The sequence below is a fragment of the Perissodus microlepis genome, chromosome 6 (assembly GCF_051167445.1).
Source record: "Perissodus microlepis isolate ML-2025 ecotype Zambia chromosome 6, ASM5116744v1, whole genome shotgun sequence".
Lineage (NCBI taxonomy): Eukaryota > Metazoa > Chordata > Actinopteri > Cichliformes > Cichlidae > Perissodus > Perissodus microlepis.
Genome location: NC_140466.1, coordinates 8,081,836 through 8,103,662, shown reverse-complemented (window position 1 = coordinate 8,103,662; position 21,827 = coordinate 8,081,836). Strand labels below are relative to the sequence as shown.

Sequence of the window (21,827 nt, the reverse complement as noted above, 5' to 3'; positions counted from 1 at the left end):
TAAACTTACTAGCTGAAGTCACGTCGGGAAAGAGGGCAGGGAGGAAAGGAGCGAGCTAGCCGTTTAGCTACGTGACGTACACAATAATTGTGTAATAATCCCGACATTTACGCGTAATTATCGTCTAATAGAAAAATAACGAAAGGTTGCGACGTTCTTGTCGTTGTTCTCGTAAATTGCGCTTATTTTGCCGTCAATCGCCGAGCGAAACGAAAACAAACCGCTCTCCGACGTCAAAGCTAGCATAACAAACACAACAGAACGGGAAAATGAGAGGGGGTTCATCTTATGGAGACAGAGACAGGGACCGTGGACGAGACAGGTGAGTTTTTAGTTTATATGTGAAAGCAACATGTTTTACACACAATTAGCTTTATAGACATGGACTGGGGAGGAAGTTCGACCTGAGGCCCTGTTTTTTTTTTTTATTAAACCCACAACCGATAAAGCCTAGACTTCCTCAATATTTTCTTAATTTTATTGTTACTCCATTATTATTATTATTATTATTATTATTATTATTATTATTATTATTATTATTATTATTGTTGTTGTTGTTGTTAATAATAATAATAATAATAATAATAATAATAATTCATTTTTTTACTTCATTATTAATGATTGCACAGAGTCGAGGGTTATAGTACATTTGCAGCAGTACAAATGCAACAGTTGCTTAAAAATGGTGTTGAATTGATGGCAGGATCAGAATCAGAATACTTTATTAAACCCGAGGGAAATTATGATAATTTCATGATAAATTATGATAAAGTTCAGGTCGCCAGTATCCGCTGTTTAAATATCAGTAGGAACTACAACTTAGGGCTACCTGGTATTTTTAACATTAAATTTTATTACTTAGGAAATTGTAAAGGTAAAGTGTTGGGGTTTGTTACTTCTACCGGTGTACATAAGTAATCGTTGTGTCATCACACTACACTTACTAGCACACCTTCGGTGGTGTTTGCACATCTGAACTTAACTGAACATTATAACCCTAGGTTTATATCTGCTGCAGTCATTACATAATTTCTGTAAAAGATTAAAGGTATTATCACTATCTTAAAATAACCCTAAAGCTTTAGGTTATGTAAACAAAGCACAACAGAGCATTTATTGACTGGTGTAGAGGAGTTAAAGTCCTACAGTTTTTGTGGACTAATATAGGATTGGCACTGTAGACTTGATGATTAGAATAAAATTACAGTGGTGTTACATGCATTTTCAGTAAGCCATACATATTTTGGTCAGGATCATAATTGCAGTATTAGCTCAACAGTCAATCCTTTGGTGCAGCTTGCGGTTCTGAGTCTTCAGTGCTCTTTATCTCATTGCTCTTATTTCTCAGGCCACGGTTTGGGCCCATGAGCGGTCGCGGTGGACCTCCACCAATGAAGTTTGGGAATCCAGGGGAGCGTCTTCGAAAGAAGAGGTGGAATCTGGATGAGCTGCCAAAATTTGAGAAGAACTTCTACACTGAACATCTTGAGGTGCAACGCGTGAATCAGGTAAATGTTTACTGTTTTTCTTCTACATCAGTAATATGAAAACGTGATTGACCTAATTTTTGGAGGGTATTTTTGGTAATAAGTTCTGTTTCAAATAGTGCTTTTGCTTGTGTGAGAAAAAGTGGAAACATACAATAAAAGCAGCAAAAATTGTAATTCTTTGGTAAAACTTTAGAACATACTCTGAAAAATGCGACCAATTTACACACCATCCCCTCATGTATGTTTTTCCCCTTCTTTTCTTGTTATGTACAGTATGAAGTGGAAGACTTCCGCAAAAGAAAGGAGATCACAATCAGAGGGTCCGGCTGTCCAAAGCCTGTCACCGCTTTTCACCACGCGCAGTTTCCTCGTCAGTAAAAAATACACTGCATAAACTATGATGCTGGCACAGATCATTTCTATAAAACATTAGCAAAGCATTAGTTTTAGTAATTTTTTCTTTCACAAACTCAAACATCCAGTGACTATAAAATCTCATAAATTTGTTTTAAAGCCATTATCAAAATGTTTCTTACACATACTGCAGGTATATTTAAACAAACAATTCTTCTGATGAAAGGAAACAAAGAAGATCAAAACATCTGCACAGCTTTTTGTTGATTGTCTCCCTCATTTTCCTGACAGAGTACGTGATGGATGTGCTGATGCAGCAGAACTTCAAGGAGCCCACAGCAATCCAGTCCCAGGGTTTTCCTGCGGCCCTGAGTGGCAGGGACATGGTGGGGATTGCACAGACTGGATCGGGAAAGACACTGGCTGTGAGAATCCTTCATCATTTGGGACCATGACAGAATTTTTAATGCTTTATTTAAAAGTCAATAATAATTTCTGAATGTAGCACATGTTGCTAGGTTAACTGCAGAAGTAGGAAGAAAATCATTTTTATGCTTATACCAAAAGACTTTCAAATGGGCATTAGTTGGTTTTACTAATTTTTTTGCATTTTTTCCTGCAGTACCTTCTTCCAGCTATTGTACACATCAACCACCAACCCTATCTGGAGAGGGGAGATGGTCCAATTGTAAGTTTAAACTTAATGTGTAATATAATACCATAATATAATACAGATTTTATTTAAATCATGATCTTAGTGCAGGTCTTCTGTCATTCTGTAACCTTCCTTATTTATTATCCTCATCTCTTCGTAGTGTTTGGTACTTGCCCCAACCAGAGAGTTGGCTCAGCAGGTACAACAGGTCGCTTATGACTATGGGAAGTCTTCCCGTATCAAAAGCACCTGTGTCTACGGTGGAGCTCCAAAAGGACCACAGATTCGAGACCTTGAACGAGGTATGGTTGGGTGTAGATAAGGACATGCAGTGGATTATTGAAAACTGTTATAAGGTGCACTTTCAAGATGTGTATTGTTTTTTCTGGTCTTCTTGACTCTAGGGGTTGAGATTTGCATTGCCACACCTGGTCGCCTCATTGATTTCTTAGAGGCAGGGAAGACCAACCTGCGCCGCTGCACCTACTTAGTGCTGGATGAGGCTGACCGCATGTTGGACATGGGCTTTGAACCGCAGATTCGCAAGATAGTAGAACAAATTCGGGTAAGGCTGAGGGCTGGTTTACTATTAAGATTGTGGATAAAACCCTATCGTAGAAGTGTTTTTCAGTTAAATTCTATTTCCTTCCTTGTCTCTTAGCCTGACAGACAGACTCTGATGTGGAGTGCAACGTGGCCAAAAGAGGTTCGGCAGCTGGCTGAGGACTTCCTGAGGGACTACATCCAGATCAATATCGGAGCTCTGGAGCTCAGCGCCAACCATAACATCCTGCAAATAGTCGATGTCTGCATGGAGACTGAAAAGGACGACAAGTAAGAAACAAAAATATGACTACAGTAAAATAGCATGTTGTAATCTTTCATTATAGGTCTAATTTGAGCTCTTTCTTTGTTGGCAGACTCATTCAGCTGATGGAGGAGATAATGGCTGAAAAGGAGAACAAAACCATCATCTTTGTGGAGACTAAGAAACGCTGTGATGATCTTACACGGAGGATGAGGCGTGATGGGTGAGGAGTTACTCTCTCTTGTGATAATTACAAAGTATTTCTAGGAGAAATATTGAACATTAAAATACTGAAGGTGGAGTAATCTTGCTACTTTAATGTGGTTTTGTTTTCTAGTTGGCCGGCCATGTGCATTCACGGAGACAAGAGCCAGCCTGAAAGAGACTGGGTACTTACAGGTGAGGATAAAGTGGTGCCACCTTCTGTCTTGTCTTTGTTGTGGGTTATTTTCCTCCCATTCATCTGTTACCAGTATTTTACAAAATGATCCTCTTCTTCAGTTTCATTTTGTTCTTCTGTTGTAAAGTGTTTGATTGTATTCCACAGAATTTCGGAGTGGCAAAGCCCCCATTCTGATTGCCACTGATGTTGCCTCTCGTGGTCTGGGTATGTCTCACCACACAATAGTTCATAATATCTCACTATCTTAATAATTCATAATATCTCATGTAATTCTGTATTCACTGTGTCATTGTGATTTTTTTTTTAAATATATATTTTTTTCAGAAATAACTTTTAAATAATATATACATAAAAGAATAACACAGTTATAGTTGGTGGGTTCCTATTAAAGTGACCTCTGTTCTGCTAAATATCTTTACAAGTAGGCCAGTAGATTGTCTGTAAGTGGACAGCTGGAGAACAACCTTTCTTGCAATTGGCAGATATAAATCAAAACACAAAATATACAGTTTCTTGCAGAATTGTCCTCCAACAATTACACTCAGGTGGTTTTATGTCAGTTTTTTGTTATTAGGAATGTATTAATTTGGGTCAACAATAATTACAAAATAACACTTAAATACACTAAGTACACATCTGCTATAAAAATTAAAAAAAAGGCTCCAATATTTTGCAAAAACTCATTGTTTGCCTTTCAGTACATGTACTTAATTCTAGTGGAAGATCACAAGTATGTCATTTGATCTGTTAACATTTTTGCATTTAAAAAATTAAGGTTAATAGATTTTTAAAAATTCATTTTAATTATGTTTCTATTATGAGTCAGTGTCATTATAGTAAATGAATAAAATAAAAGCTAAAGTGTAGTTAACTGAAATAAAACTCTTGAAAAAGGTTAACTGAAACTATATTTTGCACATAAACAAAACAAAATAAAAATATCCAAGAAATGTCCTTAGTTTTAGTATTTCTCAGGTTGGCCGAAATTTACCAATACAGCCGGTATTGGTACAGATTTTTATTGAGATATGGGGTATTTATGTCATACTTTATGTCACTGTGTACCAGTGTCTGTATTGTGAAATATATTCTAAGCTTCTTCTTCTTCCTGAAAATTACACTCCATATTATAATACTTAAAAAAAAAATAACTTGTAAAGCTAAAGCTTAAAATAATAAAAATTAACTACAACTAAAAGTTATCAAAAAAAACTGCAATGAGTAAGTCCATACTAAAATCTAAAAAAAAAAGTTAAATACAAAACTAATAACACTTCTGGTTCTGGTTTTAACCTATTAATGTGGTCTCTCGGTTAAACAGGACATTAGCACATTAGTTACAGGAGCTTTTACATAGATTAATACACCAGTAATTTCGTATTATACAGTGTGTACATGTACTATTGCAATTAACCACAAGTGTGAAAATAAACTGAAAGGAATAACAGGAATGAATTTAGTGATAAACAATGAAACAAATCAGTGCTTTATATTAAAGCGCCCGCCCTTACTGTAATAATGTGACAGTCTAACGGACCATTTTGTCCAGTATGGAGGCTGCAGGCCCTCTGGTCCACTGGGTTTATAGTCTGTTTCTTGTTACTGCAGTTTAAAGGCTTCCTTCAAACGGGGCTCTTTGGCACGCTGCCTGAAAGGAGGGGTGTGTGGGACAGATGCTCCTGTGCACCTTTTCTTATGTCTCCTTTGTGGTGTCAGTACAAATTTACTACGGATGTCGCACATATTGCACTTTTTTTTTTAATCTAAGCGCTAAAAGATAAATTGTGTAGTTGTCCCTTTATTCTGCAAAAATGTTAAAGTTTGCTATGTTTTGCAGATGCATATGTGTAGAATAAAGACAGATGAATTTTCTCAGATCCACTTGTTGACAGGATAATCTTGAGAAGGGGGGATAAGTGAAAGTGTCTTAATTTTTCCAAAATCCCCATGACCGAATCCTTGTTCTCTTTTCCCCTCTTCTCCTCTCAGGGTTTGGCAGCACATGGCAGCTGTAACAATCTGTGCTGCTGTCACTGCCCCCTCATTCACGTTAAAATAGAAGCTTCGCTAGTTTTAGAGGGATTACAGCCCCTCTTATTCGACTAAAAAAGATCCCCCCTGCCCAGTATTGTCAGAGTTTGTAAATCCAACGAGCCTTCCTTGGGAGCAGCCTGAGGTTCCTGTATGTCTGCCCATCGGTCCGTCCCAAAAAGCAGACAGACAGGAGAGAGAGAGTTAGACGGGCTCGTCTGGATCCAGTCCTGGCCAGGGTCTGAGGAGGGCCCTGCAATGCGGCGAGAGAGCAACAGAACCACCCGTTGTGTGTGTTTGTGTATACGTGTGTGTGTTTGCGTGGGTGGGTGTGTCTCTGGAGATTTAACGGTTCTGCTCCCGTCTGACGTTGCTGGTGTGAGCAGAAGGTGAGGGAGGAATCCTGTCTCCCTCTCCCTCAGCCCCTCCTTGTGAACCAGGACTGATTAGGGGGGACTGACTACCTTTGTAAACACAACATGAAGGGGGTAAGTACCTCACCACCCCTTTGTCCTAACTCCTCCACGAGCTCACCATACATTCAGGTACTGCCTTAGTGCTCATTAAAATCAGTAGCATTCAATCACGGTACATTATTATTCCTATGTAGTAGGTAATGGTTGATTAAGTGGCTTCCCTCTGTCACGATGGAGGGGAGAAGGGAGACTTATTGATCAGCAGTGCTGTCAGAGCCCCACATCTTCTGTAATGAGAAACAGACTCGTTGTCCTCGCACATTCTGAGCAGCAGTCACATTAATGTGAAGATTACAAATCCAAATCATGATTTCAGCTGAATGCCCTGCTCACTTTATATCTGCTGAGCACAAAAAGCTACTTTTCAGTTATTTTTGAATGTCGTTTGGATTTTTGCACGATGTCTAAATAAGCAGGTAAGTTATTCGTTTAGAAATTCTCCTAATAATGCATTTGGAAAATATTTAGTTGTAATCATATATTTGGGCTAAAATAAAATTACCTTTTTTCTCCAGAAGTCCTGATCTTGAGATTCTCATGTATTTACTTTCTCCCTTCCTCTAATATTGGTTTTAATTCAAAAGATGTGGAGGATGTCAAGTTCGTCATCAACTATGACTATCCAAGCTCCTCTGAGGATTATGTCCATCGTATTGGACGTACAGCTCGCAGTACCAACAAGGGCACTGCTTACACCTTCTTCACCCCAGGAAACCTGCGACAGGCACGAGACCTTGTCCGGGTGCTGGAGGAGGCACACCAGGCCATCAATCCTAAATTACTTCAGCTTGTGGACTCGGGCCGTGGAGGAGGAGGCGGTAAGAAGTCACGCTCTTAAACCTCAGTCAAATCACACAAATTTTGTGTGTAAAAAGGCTATCCATAAATATTTATCATACAACAGAAGGTGCTATTTTTTATCATTTAATGATGATTAATGAGTTTTGGTACTCTGTTTTAGACTCCTAGTACTGAAATCAGTCTTAAAACGTATTTCTTACCTGTGAATCTGTTTGTCCTGATTGTGCTTTACATATTTCTACACCTTTGGTTCTAGGCTGCTGTTTAAGTTTTAATATGTAAGGCAATAGAGCAACACAGGTACCTGTTCAGTATGGTCAGTGACAGTTGACTAGCCTGATTGTAGTGCAGGAAACACTACTGAAAAACTTCACACACAGCTTGGTCAAGGAAAGTCACTGCCTAGATTTAAATAAGCAAACAGTTAAGAATGTTCTATTGAATAACTACTGCAGTGATTAATGTGTTTCACATGGAAGCAATGGTGAACCACGGTGGAAGAAATAAGAAAACAATCTTGAATGATGACCATCAGTGATAACTTAAACGTTTCAGATTGTTAAATATTATCAGTAGAACTCACAGTAAACTCATAAGATTGGGGTGAAACACCTGTGTGGCCTTAAGAAAACCACTCGTCAGTGATGCTAACTGGAAAGAAGGCATCCCTCATGAAACAATGCCCCCATAATGCTTAGTGTCTTCATATGAGCTTGTAGGGTTAGTGTTTCGATCTGGGGTTCCTGTGGTGGTCAAATTTAGGTTCAGCAATATTAAGTTCCTAAAAATGAGGTCAGTTGACTACCTAAATGTATCAGATTACCTGTTTTTCCTAACAATGGATATTTTTCTATTTGTGTACTCTTAACATGATAATGCCTGGATTTATCAGGCTGAAAGTGTGCTTCAGGGATCATGCGACATTATTCTCACACATGGATTGGCCACCACAGGCTGACCTTCTATTCTTTCGCTTAATTAAATTTACAAATTTATTACTCTGTATTTTTTTTTACTTTATCATATTCTATTTTATTGAGTTACTTTACTTTATTTCACCTTTTTTTGATTTGGTGGATAAAAAACAAGAATTTTCCAGTATATTGTGTGTGTTAATGTATCTAAGTATGTTCTTACCTGAAAAGATATGATGAATAATTGTTGAATTGCTGTTTTTCAGGTGGAAGAATGCGTTACCGTGGCAGCAACTCCAACAACCCGAACCTGATGTACCAGGAAGAGTGTGATCGTCGTATGCGCTCCAGCGGCGGCGGGGGCAAAGACAACCGCAGCGGCTTCAACCGTGACAACCGCAACAACCGTGACGGAGACCGCTCCTCTTCTTCCTCCTACAGGGACCGAAGCCGGGATCAGCGAAACAACTACAACTCAGGCTCGGATCAGTACCAGAGCTACAACAGTGGGGGCGGTGGCGGCGGAAGTGCCGGCAGCTACAACTCTCGCAGTGGAAGCCAGGTCGGGAGCGTCGGAGGTCAGGATCAGACGAGCCAACCGCAGGGTCAGTTTGGCCAGGCTCCTCCTCCACCATCAGGGGGCCTGCAGCCCCTAATGGCTCAGCAGTTTGCTCCACCACAGCCCCCACTCATGGGCTTCATGGGGCAACCGCCGTACCCATTTCCTTCGCCTCCCCCTCCTCCCCCAGGCCTGCCACCTCCCAGGAAGTAAACTGAACAAGCACCGAGTTCCTTTGTGCTACTTGTGCATCCACAGGTTACCTTTGTGGGCTTTTTAAAAACTCTTGAAATCATGTAGAGGCAGGGGTTTCAAAGGCATATGTGTAAGGAGGTAAGGGCTTATATTTTCTATTTGTTTTGTACTTTTTAATACACCCAAAATGTGGAATTAATTTGTCTGATAGAAAAGGAAATCTTCAAAATTTACCAAGGGTTTTCTAAAGTAGACTGCCACTGTACCTGCACCATGAACCATAAGGGAAACAAGTATTGTGTTTCTATTCCAAACAAATGCCTCAGAGGATGTGATCTACTTAAAGGATTTGATTAAAATGAAAGCGACTTTAGACTGAGGCCTCAGTATTATGTGGATCAGAGGGCCGGTCTACTACAAATTCATTTTTAATAGTCACATTCCAGGCTCATATCATTCTTGAGCGCTATATTAGTCTACACTTGTTCAGTTTGAGACATTTTGGCTAGCATTACATTTTATTTATTCTTTACATTATAGCTTTATTCTCTGAAGCAACATTGAAGTTTGTGTCTCTTCTCTCCAATAGTTGTCATACCAGTCAATCATTGAGTTTGTAGTGTGATCGTTGTACTAGACTCAGATTTTGTCACGCATGCTTTTCCTTTCTGCTGTCCCGCAGCATTACTAAGCACATTGTTGACTAAACTGCAGATTGTTGCTCGTTTCCCCTTTCCCCCTCAACGTGTTCTTTTTATTGCGTTTTCCTAAATAAATCAAACCAATAAAGTGTTTCCTACTTTTCAAATGATTAATCAAGCGTGTACACCTGGTTACTTCCCTGTTAAGATGACCTTCACTACATTATTGTAGTACATTCTCAGGATTATGCACTTTTTTTTTTTTTTGATCAGTAAATGCATATTGGTGGGGTGGAAGTTGACTTCTGTTTACAGATGGTGCACAAAATTATGACTAACATGGACATGGGTTACAAGGAATGTGCTACATGCAGGTTTTTTTGTAGAAAATGGTTTCTATAAACTTCAGCCTAGTATTTGTATCTAAAACAGGTTTGGTAAAGGGGAAATCCACTCCGATCTACTTATAACCATACCACAAATTGCTCTCTCGGTTTTAGCATTTACTTATTCCTTTTTGTTGAAAATGTGCAATTAGCTGTGGCAATAATAACAAATCTCAGCTGGCCTATTAATACCCAAACCTACCAGTTCTCAAAAGTCGGACAAAGCCACAGCATGTGGAGCATGGATGAGCCTAATAAGACTTAGTTGTGAACTCTAGTTTTTACAGAGTGTGCCACAAAAAGTATAATATCGACTTAATTTATTAAATTTGTTTCGAGTGGAAAGCCTCCTCCACACATACATGTCAGTAGTAGTAGCAGAAGGGTGCCAGTTTAGCTCAGTGGGTCAGCAGCCAGCCATATGCTGCATAACCAGAGTGCAGCGGCCTGTGTTCAAGTCTTCTTCTCTTTGGCCCCACTTTCCTATCTGCCTTCACTGGTAAAGACAAAAAATTATCTTAAAAAAAAACAAAACACAACAACAACTATGTTTGATACCGTTATGGCAGTCCTGCTTTGTATTTTTATAATGCAAATCTGAATGGAATCAAACCCGTTTCAGCGTTTTTCACACCAACTACCCGTAATTGATGAAATCTACCTTATTGACAAACTGCATCAAAACCTGGAGTGGAGTTTACCTTTATTATTGCTTTCTTCCGTTTAATCCCAGATGTTAGCAGTAAAACTGCTTGTAGATAAATTAAAACATCAGATTTATAGCATAGAACCATCTTAAAAAGGGAAAATTGCACAGTTTAACATGGGTCAATTTATCAAATTAAATTTAATACATGTACAGCAGAATCAACATTACACAGTGAGTGATTTCTTAAATTGCCTCTTAACAGACTGTGCTCCAATCAACTCAACAGCCGTGAATAATCCCGTGAATTCATTTTTGTGTGTCATTTGTTTCACAAAGTCTTTCCCGGTAAGTATATGAACAAATGAAAACAAAGATCAGATCAGCCATTTGTATACATATATGTACAAAAGGAAAAAAAAAAAAAAAAGGTTTCATCTCAGGCACATGGCAGAATCAAACCAGATGCCAGTGACGTCACCTCAAGACCGGGTCAATCTTTGGGTCAATCAACCATATAAAGGCATAAAAACGAAAGGACCATGTATAGTGTACACGGGAATGATTTCATTTGCCAAATTTAGACACAATAAGTGCATGTAAGATTAACTCAAAATCCTGAGTGTAACATAAGGTGATAAAGTGTCCCAATCTTTTAATAACACAAAAAAAGTGCAGATATTTTTAGAGGCAGCGATTTCATTTGTGGGCCTTTTGACGCAACAGGAGAAAAAGCACCGCTGTAAATAATCTTAAAAAACAAAAAAGTAAACAATAGCCGGTTCAGTTTCAGGGTCCTGGTATTCTCCATGCTGGCTCACAAATCCAAACTTATTGGTCCAGCTGAACAAAGCAAAGCTTTCCTTCGAGTTTTCAGTCACACCTGTGCTTTTCCTACTGTGACCCGCTAACACGGCTGCTGTGAAAACGGGCGCATTCTCACAGCTTTGACACCCACACCAACCATATGTAATACCTCCAAATACATTAAAACTCAGACTATTCTTTAAAAGGAAAAAAAATAAATCACATTCCAATTCATCATTGAATTAGTTACTGCATCATTACAGATCATTATCTTCATACGCTAAACAGCTCTACCCCTTGGCTCAAATGGAAAACGTCTTCGGTGGTGTCATAAGTGGGAGATGAACGTTTGTCTTATTTTCCTCTTCAAGTTTTCATTTAAACTGGAGGTGGTTTGCTAACGCGTTGCACCAAAGTTGTGCTAAATTCCATCATTTGATAAGAAATGAATAAGAAAACAAAAAAGAATATTCTAAATCAAAATGTTTTCTGGCTTTTGGTAAGATTGTTTAAAAACCTCACTTGAAACATTCAGCTGACCTAAGTGAGTATGAAGTGACAGATCTGCCATGAACGCTCAAACATCTGCTGAAATGCAGTCTCCGATCGAGCATCTCCTTTAAAATAAATGTCAGATATGAGCTGTTATTACATGTTAACACTTTGCAGTATGTATACTGGACAAATGCACACATTCAATTTTTAAAACATGTTTTACCAAAAGCACTGAATCATGTCGGCTTTATGTCGCTGCGCTGGACTGATTGTTGGACAGGAAAAGAAAAGCGATCAGCAACAACGCTCGGGAACATGGATATGATCAAATAAGGACAAAAAGGCTGTGAACCAAGGCACGCGGTGGAAGCTGGTTCCCGCAACTGCTTCCAGAGTTTGAAACCACTGAAGCGTAAAGAAGGTCTCCGGGCCTCAGTCAGCATTGAGGGAAAGCTTCAACCTAAATGTAAAGGAAGCAGCAGATCACATGACAGGATACTGGTCCTTCACACTAAAGGTTTCCCCAAGTGTTTGGAGGTGGGAACTGGTCGACGTCACCAGATTCATCGTGAGATTTGTCCCCCAGGTTGAAAGTTAGTTTGTACCGCAAACGGACTTTCTCCTGTGACGACACAAAAGCAAACAGGTTAACTCATCAGTGATATACAGTTTCACTCCTATCACTGTTCTTTTCTGCATTTGCACTTTTAGTATACAATCATCAACATTTCTCCTTAAAAGGCATAGTTTATTTTGATCAGATACAGAAGGTGAGCAATATACTGCTGCAAGGAAGGTAAATGGTAAATGGCCTGCATTTGTATAGCGCTTTACTCAGTCCCTAAGGACCCCAAAGCGCTTTACACTACATTCAGTCATTCACCCATTCACACACACATTCACACACTGGCAATGGCAAGCTACGTTGTAGCCACAGCTGCCCTGGGGCGCACTGGTAAGAAGCAATATATATATTTTAGCTACCTAAACACAATGTCAATTAAAATGTTCCAGTTTTATTTACAGTATTTTCACAGTTTCAGACAAACACCAATTAATCTGGAGAGTACACTGTTCTGGTTATGTTGGATCTCAGCTCTGCTTTTGATACTGTTGATCACAGCATCATGATAAATAGGCTGAAGGACTTGTTTGGGATTACTGGTGTTGTTTTAAAATGGTTTATGTCGTATCTATCTGAGAGATCCTTTACTGTCTGTATAAATCATGTGCTGTCGGAAACATCAGTTCTGCCTTCTGGGGTACCTCAAGGATCTGTTTTAGGTCCTATTCTCTTTTTGCTGTATATACTCCCTCTAGGCCACATTATCAGACGTTACAATAATATTTCTTATCATCTCTATGCTGATGACATTCAGTTGTACTGTTCTTTCAAAGCTTCTGAGTTGTATAAATTGTCTTGTTTAAATAATTGTCTGTCAGAAATCAAACAATGGTTAAATGACAATTTCCTTCAGTTAAATGCAGATAAAACAGAAACTTTGATTATTGCACCTGATCACATGCTCTCAGAAATTAGGCAGCATATCAGTTTTTTAGACCCTTCATTTCAGTCGAGTCTCAGAAACTTAGGTGTTATATTTGACAGTTCAATGTCTCTTGAGAAACACTCTAAACAACTTGTCCGGAACTGTTTTTATCATCTAAGAAACATTTCAAAACTCAGACTACTGGTGTCAAAGGCAGAACTTGAGATGATTATTCATGCTTTTATCTCTTCTCGTTTGGATTATTGTAACGGTCTTTTTACGTGTCTCAACAAATCAGCTCTGGATCGCCTTCAGTCTGTACAGAATGCAGCGGCAAGACTTTTAACTGGTACAAACAAGAGGTCACACATTACTCCAGTTTTGGCTTCTCTTCATTGGTTGCCTGTAAATTTTAGGGTTCATTTTAAAATTTTAGTTGTAACTTTTAGAGCTCTGCACGGTGAAGCTCCCCAGTATATCTCTGACCTGCTGAAACCTCATGCTTCATCCCGAGCACTTAGGTCTTCAAGTCAGAGGCTACTGGTGGTCCCACGTACTAGGTTTAAAACACGTGGGGATCGGGCTTTTCAGGCACTGGCACCTAGGCTGTGGAACTCTCTGCCGTTGTCTTTACGCTGTCTAGACTCTGACTCCTTTAAAAAGCAGCTGAAGACATTTTTATACAAACGGGCTTTTAATTAATTTTAACTTGTATGTCTGATCTTATTGTAAAGCACTTTGTGATTTTTATCTGTGAAATGTGCTATATAAATAAATTTTACTTACTTACTTACTTAAACACAGGGAAGTTCTCTTTAAAGCCACAGCCTCCTTTAATAACAGTAATTTTACCTGAGAGAACGTGGCAATTGTCTGCATTCATCGGTTTGTTTGCGACTTGTGTTTTAAAACGTAACCCGTGCTCTGAGATAAATGTACATTTTTTGCCAAAAGAGTCTGCCTTTAGAGCAAATAACCGCTTTAGTGTCGTGTTGCAAATGAAAACTATCAAATTAAATGAAATTATAGCAAATGAAAGCAATGAAAAATATTCTCAGTACACATAAAGAAACAACACAAGCTTTGCTTCTGTGACAGTAGTCCTGCCTGCTACCTCGAACTGTGGAGGGGCATGCTGACTGATCTACTGTAGATAAAACACTGACGAGTAACTGGTAAATGTATAAAATGAATAAAATGGATATTCTGACCAGAGGCGATCTCAAGCAAAGTGCAGTGTATAAACAATGCAGTTGAAGACGTAGATTACCTTGTGAGGGTTCGCTAGCAGTAAAATCTGTGTGATGGCAGCTGGAGGCAAGATGGGATTGAAGGCAGGCAGCTCAGTACTGGAGGGAGGCTGAAGCTTGACTTTCATCACCTAGATAATGTACACCCATTGACACATTAAAACCTACATGTTTTCCAGCTGGCTAAAACAACAAAAGCTCTCACATGAATAACAGAGATTGACTTAATCTCAACAAAGAAGAATTTCTGGATCAAAAGCATGAGACATGGCCATTGCTACCATCAGTACGAATTTCAGGAAACAGGAACCTACTCTGGGCACAGCTGCCTGGAAGCGGATGTTGGTAACGGGAATAGGGGCTGAAGACAGCATGGAGATGATCACCACCAGCACGTCAGGTCGTGATGGAGGGCAGTCGCGGGCAAAGGTGAACAAAACCCGGAGACTGTGCTTATCAAATACAGTGACTGGTAACAAGGTGCCTGAAATAGATTGAAAGAAATCAAAAGAAAGAGGATTTCAATTTATGTTACCTCCATATTAGCTCACAAAACCTTTCATGACTAAGGCTAACTTTTTGTTCCAGTGCTTACTAGGTTTGATGATTTCCAGAGGCACAGTAACATCAGCTAGAGAGATGCTGTCGTAAGTGTCAGCAGTAGGTAATGAGGCTTTGTCAGTAACTGTGAGTGTAAGATTGGAGAGCAGCACAGCATCAGACTGCTCTGAATGGATGACGGAACTGGCCCCAGGAGCAGTAGCAGAACTAGAGGTGGAGGTGGAAGTCGCAGCAGGTGTGGGCTTTGAGCTGGATTTAGCCTGGAGATCTCGTAAAGGGACTCTTGATTGAGGCTGCAGCTTATCCCTACATGAAAAAGAACAAGGACACATGTTATATGGCAGCTCTGTGCATGTCAAATTCCAACAACAGCACGTTACACTACAAAGGTGATAACAAAAGCACTTACCATTTGACCTGCTGGCTCTCTGGAGGCAGAGACTGCTGCAGCAGTGCCTTTCCCAACAGGTCCAGCTCTTCCATGGCTTTAGGAGGTGCAGTAGCCCCCCCTACTGGTGGAGCCCGTGGTTTCTGAACCACAGCTGGTAGCAACACTGAAGCTGGTGCAGATTGAGTAGATACCTCTGTTATATCTGATGACTGAGAGAGAAAAACTGAGTTATTTTAGTGTAAAAGGAGATGAAGATGGCGTAAAACAGAAAATTAAACCAGTGGCAGGAATCCACCGTGTAAGATCTTACATGCTATGATTTATTTAGAACCACAGCTGGGTAACAGTAAAGTAAGTTTAAGATTTTAAACATGTCACACAATAATTTTACTGTGAGCATATTAAGTATTATCTTACTTCACACCTGAAAAGTGTTCTGAGAGTCACCGTTTTCAGTTACATTCAGTCCTGAGAGAACAGACAACAAAAGTTAGATTACATCCAAATTAAGGTCATTTTTTTGGAATCACTGAAGCCTTTTTAAAGAAAAAACAAAGAGCACACACTGTATATAGACACAGTCACTGCAACTGAAGACACGCACACAAGGTATGTCCACACTACCCTGCTTTATCATCCTTTTTGTGTTACGTGTAATATAATATACTAAGTAAGAGACTTGGTGCAGAAAGAAGTCAGATTACATATAATGTGCTCTAACTAGAGTCACGCCCTGTTGAACATTGATGAATTTTATGAATCGAAAATGGTGAAATCAATCTTTTACATACACTACAGTCTTATACTGTACTAAGGGAAAGAGACTAGACTTGTTGTGATCTGGCCAGCAACACATTTCTTTTCCGCTAGGTATTAGATCACATTAAAGTGTATAATTTTGTTCAAAATTTATTACAGAACATTGCATTTTATCACAGGTGACTTTTCTCATCTGTTTTTGTGGTCTTAAATGAAACTGTAGGATTGTCCTCCTTATAAAAGAGAAAGGAGCAGAAATGCATGATTCTTATTTAAAAAAGTCTACTTGAAAACAGCCCAATGACCTCTGCTCTGCAGCACTTGGCATGTCAAGTGACGTGCCTTTCTAACATTAGCTTTAGCCATTATTCATGTTAAATGCAGAAAAACTTGACTCAAATAATGAAAATAAGTACAAAATGTGCTGCCTAAAAACTGAATGAGCGCTAACAAAAATCTAAAAACTTTATGTTTCACTCTTTCATATTTTCCTTAATTATGTCTATACACAGGTCTCTCTGGAAAATGAGGTCAGGATCACAGAGGAGGTCCGTCTCTGCAGGATGCTGCGCTTGAATCAGTGGAAAATAAGGCAGAATTGTGCTGAGCAGACTGGGATGTGCTTCCTGGCTTTCTAACTTTTTGTTCACAAACCACATGATTTTTCCTGCTTACCAAGTGACATGAGCTCATCATCCAAGAGGCTCAAGCCCATATTCTGAGTCAGAAGTTGCAGGCTGGAGGAGTCTGTGTTAGACGGTGCGGTGTTGGCTGATATGTTAAGGCCTGTCAGATCCACAAGTGCTGAGCTACTGTTGCCTGATTTGGAAAGAAAATACTCATTTGTGACTCAGAAATTGAGGGAGAATTAGGGTAAACTCAAATAGATGGTAAATAAGACTTTATTGCAATCTTCAGCTGCGACTTTAAAGCACCCACCTGGTTGTAAAGACGAGTTTATGCCATCTTTAGTCACATCCTCTCCCTTTACGAGCTGTTGGTACTGATTAATGACCTGCGTCAAACTGTCATTGGCCTGCAAGATATCCGCTGTAAGCAGAAAACTAATCAGTAAGACAAAAATGTTACCCTTTGAGGCCTAATTTTTATCTGTTTGTATAGGTAACAATCTTACCTAAAGCTTCATCATTATCCTCAGTGTCACTCGCTAATCGGAATAGGGTAGGCCTCATCTTCTCACAGCGATTGTAGAGATCCTGCAATAAAAAATACATAATGAAACCCTAAAATCACACACCTGCTGAGCAGTACCAGTGGGAGCACGAGACCTGCAGCAGCTCTTTTTAATGTGCTGCGTCCTACAAACCTTAATGAGCTCCTGGTTGCTCTGGGAACAGCTCTCCTTATTGTAGCCCTCCAGCAGCTGGCTCAGCAGGCTGACGCTCTCCTTCACCTCCTGGATGGCATTCACTCGCTTCGACACTTTCTCCACTCGTTTTTGGTCCTAACGAAACGTTCGGTGAGATCACACAGTGCCCAAGATCAAAAGAAACTTTTGCACACCTTAATTTTTTCACTCAATCAGGCCATGAAGGACAGATGTAATGATAATAAATAACATCTTATAGCTCACGACTAATATTTAATGCCACAAAATATGAAAGTAAAGCAAGTGCACATTTTAAAACCCTATAATTAAGTCATTTAATAATGAATTTAAGTTTTATTTCACCAAAATTCATGCGTGTCATCTGATTGACTATCATTAATCTTGATCAATGGGAAGTATTTGTTTTTTATTGCTCTGCACAGTCATTCTCAATAATTTATTAAAACATTTAAGCCTTGATGTTTGATCATTTCACTAAAGCCATAAATATTAAATGAATACACCATCTCCATAAAAGCTGAAGAAGACCGAGTCAAACAAAGGGACATGTATGTGAGAGCACATGTTGTAAACCTCACGCAGCAAACAAAGCCGATGACTCACCTCTTGGACCATTTCCTTAATGAGCTTGTTTGCTGCTCTTAAATCTTCAGGGTGAGTGCTATTCAACAAGCGGGACAGCGTCTATAAAAACAGGATGAGACAGAAGCAGGAGAGGAAAGGAAAGAGGAAGAGAATTTTTTAAACTGCTGCTCCCCCAGTTTTTCCCAGGAGTTCAACTTTACATCATTTGATGGGAAACAAACTCGTGATGATTGTGGTGGAACAAAGCCCATCCTAGGACAGAAAATGAATGACGGATTTGTTTCTAAAACCTGAACTCGTTGGTGCAGGAATACACATCCATGATTTCACAAGTCTATCTAATGATGATGATGATGATGATGATATACCTTTATTAGTCCCACAAGGGGAAATTTAATAATAATGTGATTGGTGCGTTCTGATTACTTGTGTAATATATACACCTTGGATTTCTCCTCATCTTCAAAGATGGCACTTTTGGCTCTGGGTGGAGGGGGTGGGAGGGGCTTGTCAACGGGAAGCACAGGATCCTGCTTGACAATGCCTGGAAAAAACAAGAACACTTATTAACCTTTGAAAAATACAACATCTATTGAGAGGGCCACCTGCGTTTTAAATATCGGTTCTATTTATAAATCACACATAAAGAATCGCGGTCACCTTGACCTCTGTTTCAACTACAATGCCTGTGATACTACTGCTTTAATACTCTACTCTACACCCATTAAATAATTTTAAATGAGTCTTCAAATATAAAAAAAAAACTACAAAAACTAAGTTTGATGCTAATATAATCCAGGAACTTATGACAGCTGTTGGAGGGGAAAGTCTGTTTCTGCAATCAGACTGGGTTCAGATGACCATGACTAAGGACATCAGTCTCATGCTTGTGCTAGAAAGGAGAACTGACACATTCTCCCTACTAATCAAAAAGAATGGGGAACCAAAAAACACATTAACACTAAAAAAAAAGGGGGGAACTAAAAACATCTGTAAAACATGTACGATGAACTAATGTGCAACCACGGAGAACAATAGAATGTTGAAGTGGGCCTATTATTTTTCATTCTTGAAACAGGTGGAGTAGCTTTGCATGATTAACAGTTCAAAATAATGACATTTTATGTTATGCTGGACCTCAATACAGCCCTATGTCCTCTACCTTTAGGCCCACCTTCCCTTCAAACTTTTTCTGCTATTCCACACGTCAGAAACCAAAAGAATCCAACAACCCACAAGCCACATTTTTTTTTAACATAATTAAAACTAGAATTAAAGTCAAATAAAAGTCAGAATCATAAGAAAACACTTATTTGTTCTCAAGAAAAGGATCTTTAATTCAGCCTAATTTTACTCTTTGCAATCTGCCCAAAGTGGCTCTGTGCCCTGCAGTTTGAGAAACACTGCACCTTTTTCCTGACTGGCTGCCTCTCACAAACAAAAGGCCCGAACAGCAGACAGGAAGGGCTGCTGTGACAACCATTATTACAGACATCTGTGTCACCAACATCATACAGCATCAAGACAAGAAAAATACGGCTGAATCTGAGCTTTCACATAAGTTCATTATTTTAAACTTTGTAGAAGTCATTTGTCTTGATGGTTACACATAAAACTCTAAAACATCAGGAGAGCTCACCCTGTTTTTTCAGCATCTGATATGCTTCCAATATCTTGGTCTCATCTGGGAGTCTCACCGTCCAGCTGTAAATCATCTCTAAGACCTTCTTCTTCACTGCCTCTGGAGCTCGGGCTCCTAAATACTACAGAGAGAGGGGGAATGGGTATTAACTACTGCTAAAGAAAAACAGATTTATTCTTTCACAAATGAAAATGAAATTGGGTCAGAAGAAAGTAATTATTTGGTACAAGATTTAACATTAAAACCTTATCCAGGCTGTGTTTTCAAACAAACTGTAAACTAAATACAGCTCCATCTTTTGTGAGATTCATCAAATAGCTGTTATTTTCAGTAGTTATACTAAACTATAAAAACCTTCTCATGGATCTTTGGTTACAGCCAAACTGGTGAGGCAAAATATAGAACAACAGTCGTTACCTTTGGTGAAACCACTTTGATTAGCTCATTGAGAAAGCGAAACTTCCCCACTTCACTATGAAATCGCTTTCCACAGTTCTTCATGCACGTCTCAAGAACCTGTGTTCAAAGGTTGTTGGTTTTACATTTGCACAGACATGCAGAGTTTAACATGACATCCTGCAGACCTTTGCACTTGTTGATGCTGTGTGCAGGACGATCTTACCGTTAGCGCTTGCATCGCCTCCCACTCCTGAGGAGACTGAATTTTATGTGCCAGAAGTCTGGTTGCAAGCTGAGGCCTGAGAAAACAAACAAAAAGGTTTCACTACAGTGACAGACTTAGGAGGTTGTACAACACCTTAATTAATTTTTTTAGTGATATACTAATTATAAAATTCTGGTTTTAAACACTACCAATTTTTTTAACCAACATCTGCCACTGGCATCAGCAAATTTACAGTACTGTGGAAATCTCTTGAGCCACACCGTGTCTTTACATTTTTCTTCCAAGGAGGAAAATTTCAGTGTAATTTTTTTTAAAAGTGATCTTGAGCAGTTCTTCTTCAGGCTTTCTAAAGGTCTTTCTTTGGACATTCGGCTGCTTTTTCATTCATTTTCAGTTCAGTCCTCATACCTGAACATTTTCAGAGATGTTTTTTGTCACTTTATACTGACTTATGAATTCATGCATGAAAAAGGCACCCGACTCAGGGAATAAGCCATTCTTAAGGAAAGGAAACAAATAGAAAAGGCTGAGGTATGCCAAATCACACAAGAACTGGACTGAAAAGCCTGTGACAACAGGCCTGATAGAGCAATGAATCCAAATGTAAAAGTTTTGGTTCAAATCAATACATAGAAGGTCAGGACAGCGGTACAACAGTGAGTGTTTACAGGGATCTATAATACGCAGTGGAGGCTTTGTCATGGTTTGGGGCTGCATTTATAGATCTTGTAATTATGAACACAGAAAACTATTGTCAGATTTTTATCCAACACACAGTACAATCTGGAAAGCATCTGATTGACAGTATGCCAATAATCCCAACACACTGCTAATGCAGTAAAAGCCTTCCTGGATAAAAAGAAAAAACAAACAAACAAACCCAAAAAACACACACACTATGGAAAACTATCATGGAATAGTCTGCCCAGATGCCAGACCTCAACATTATTGATGTAATGTGGGATTATCTTTACAGGGAACATCCAAAGAAGAGGCATTGAATGTTCTTCAAAAAGCATGGAGAGCTGTTCCTGATAACTAAAGAAGAGCAACAGTATCTCTCTTCTTTAGTCATCAAGCCTGTATAGAAGAATAAAGGTGGTCACTTTCAACCACGTTGGAATTCTACAAACTTTGTTTTTTTTTCTCTTGTATATTGCATTTCCATTTATTTTTGCATATTTTAATAACTCCCTACACCCGCTCCCCATTTTCCTGCCAAATATAAAGAAATTAGGGGTGGCTCAAGACTTCCGAAGTGCTCCAAGTCAAATTATTTAAAGCCAATATAGACATTTCACCATTAAATCCCTGCATCCCTAAAATTAATTAAAAATGTCACATACAAGCAAACTGTTAAAAAATGCATTACAAAAATCCTTTAAATCAATACCACTCTAAAAAACTGAAGGCAAAGGGACACAAGTTGTCAGGATGATAATAAACTGCTGGTACACCACGTTAGTCTCCATTTCAGTGTGAAATTGTGAAACACGTGAATCATCATCAACT

General features: G+C 39.1%; 2 protein-coding genes across 3 annotated transcripts in view; one reads left to right on the top strand and one right to left on the bottom strand.

The window, feature by feature from the left end:
* Positions 1 to 17: 17 nt before the first annotated feature.
* LOC146384980 (putative ATP-dependent RNA helicase DDX17) lies at positions 18 to 9,501 on the top strand. Its single transcript, XM_084930483.1, has 13 exons — positions 18 to 322; positions 1,349 to 1,508; positions 1,764 to 1,860; positions 2,136 to 2,269; positions 2,467 to 2,532; positions 2,660 to 2,801; positions 2,904 to 3,064; positions 3,161 to 3,333; positions 3,420 to 3,530; positions 3,645 to 3,706; positions 3,855 to 3,914; positions 6,802 to 7,035; positions 8,199 to 9,501. Exons 1-13 carry the CDS (start codon positions 270 to 272, stop codon positions 8,702 to 8,704), a joined length of 1,959 nt encoding a protein of 652 aa, XP_084786609.1. The 5' UTR covers positions 18 to 269; the 3' UTR covers positions 8,705 to 9,501.
* An 898-nt stretch (positions 9,502 to 10,399) lies between these two features.
* LOC146384979 (ADP-ribosylation factor-binding protein GGA1-like) overlaps positions 10,400 to 21,827 on the bottom strand; it is a 13,824-nt gene continuing 2,396 nt past the window's right edge. Inside the window, exons 3-17 of one of the 2 annotated variants that reach the window (XM_084930481.1) lie at positions 20,313 to 20,388; positions 20,108 to 20,206; positions 19,688 to 19,811; positions 18,492 to 18,592; positions 18,067 to 18,147; positions 17,440 to 17,577; positions 17,248 to 17,329; positions 17,052 to 17,162; positions 16,788 to 16,931; positions 15,778 to 15,821; positions 15,372 to 15,562; positions 14,997 to 15,268; positions 14,716 to 14,885; positions 14,422 to 14,532; positions 10,400 to 12,283 (exon numbers count right to left, since the gene is read on the bottom strand). In XM_084930481.1, coding sequence (XP_084786607.1) covers positions 12,173 to 12,283; positions 14,422 to 14,532; positions 14,716 to 14,885; positions 14,997 to 15,268; positions 15,372 to 15,562; positions 15,778 to 15,821; positions 16,788 to 16,931; positions 17,052 to 17,162; positions 17,248 to 17,329; positions 17,440 to 17,577; positions 18,067 to 18,147; positions 18,492 to 18,592; positions 19,688 to 19,811; positions 20,108 to 20,206; positions 20,313 to 20,388 — 1,855 coding nt within the window. In that variant the 3' untranslated portion in view covers positions 10,400 to 12,172. The remainder of the gene's footprint in view (positions 12,284 to 14,421; positions 14,533 to 14,715; positions 14,886 to 14,996; positions 15,269 to 15,371; positions 15,563 to 15,777; positions 15,822 to 16,787; positions 16,932 to 17,051; positions 17,163 to 17,247; positions 17,330 to 17,439; positions 17,578 to 18,066; positions 18,148 to 18,491; positions 18,593 to 19,687; positions 19,812 to 20,107; positions 20,207 to 20,312; positions 20,389 to 21,827) is intronic. The other variant, XM_084930482.1, reaches the window with a different exon arrangement.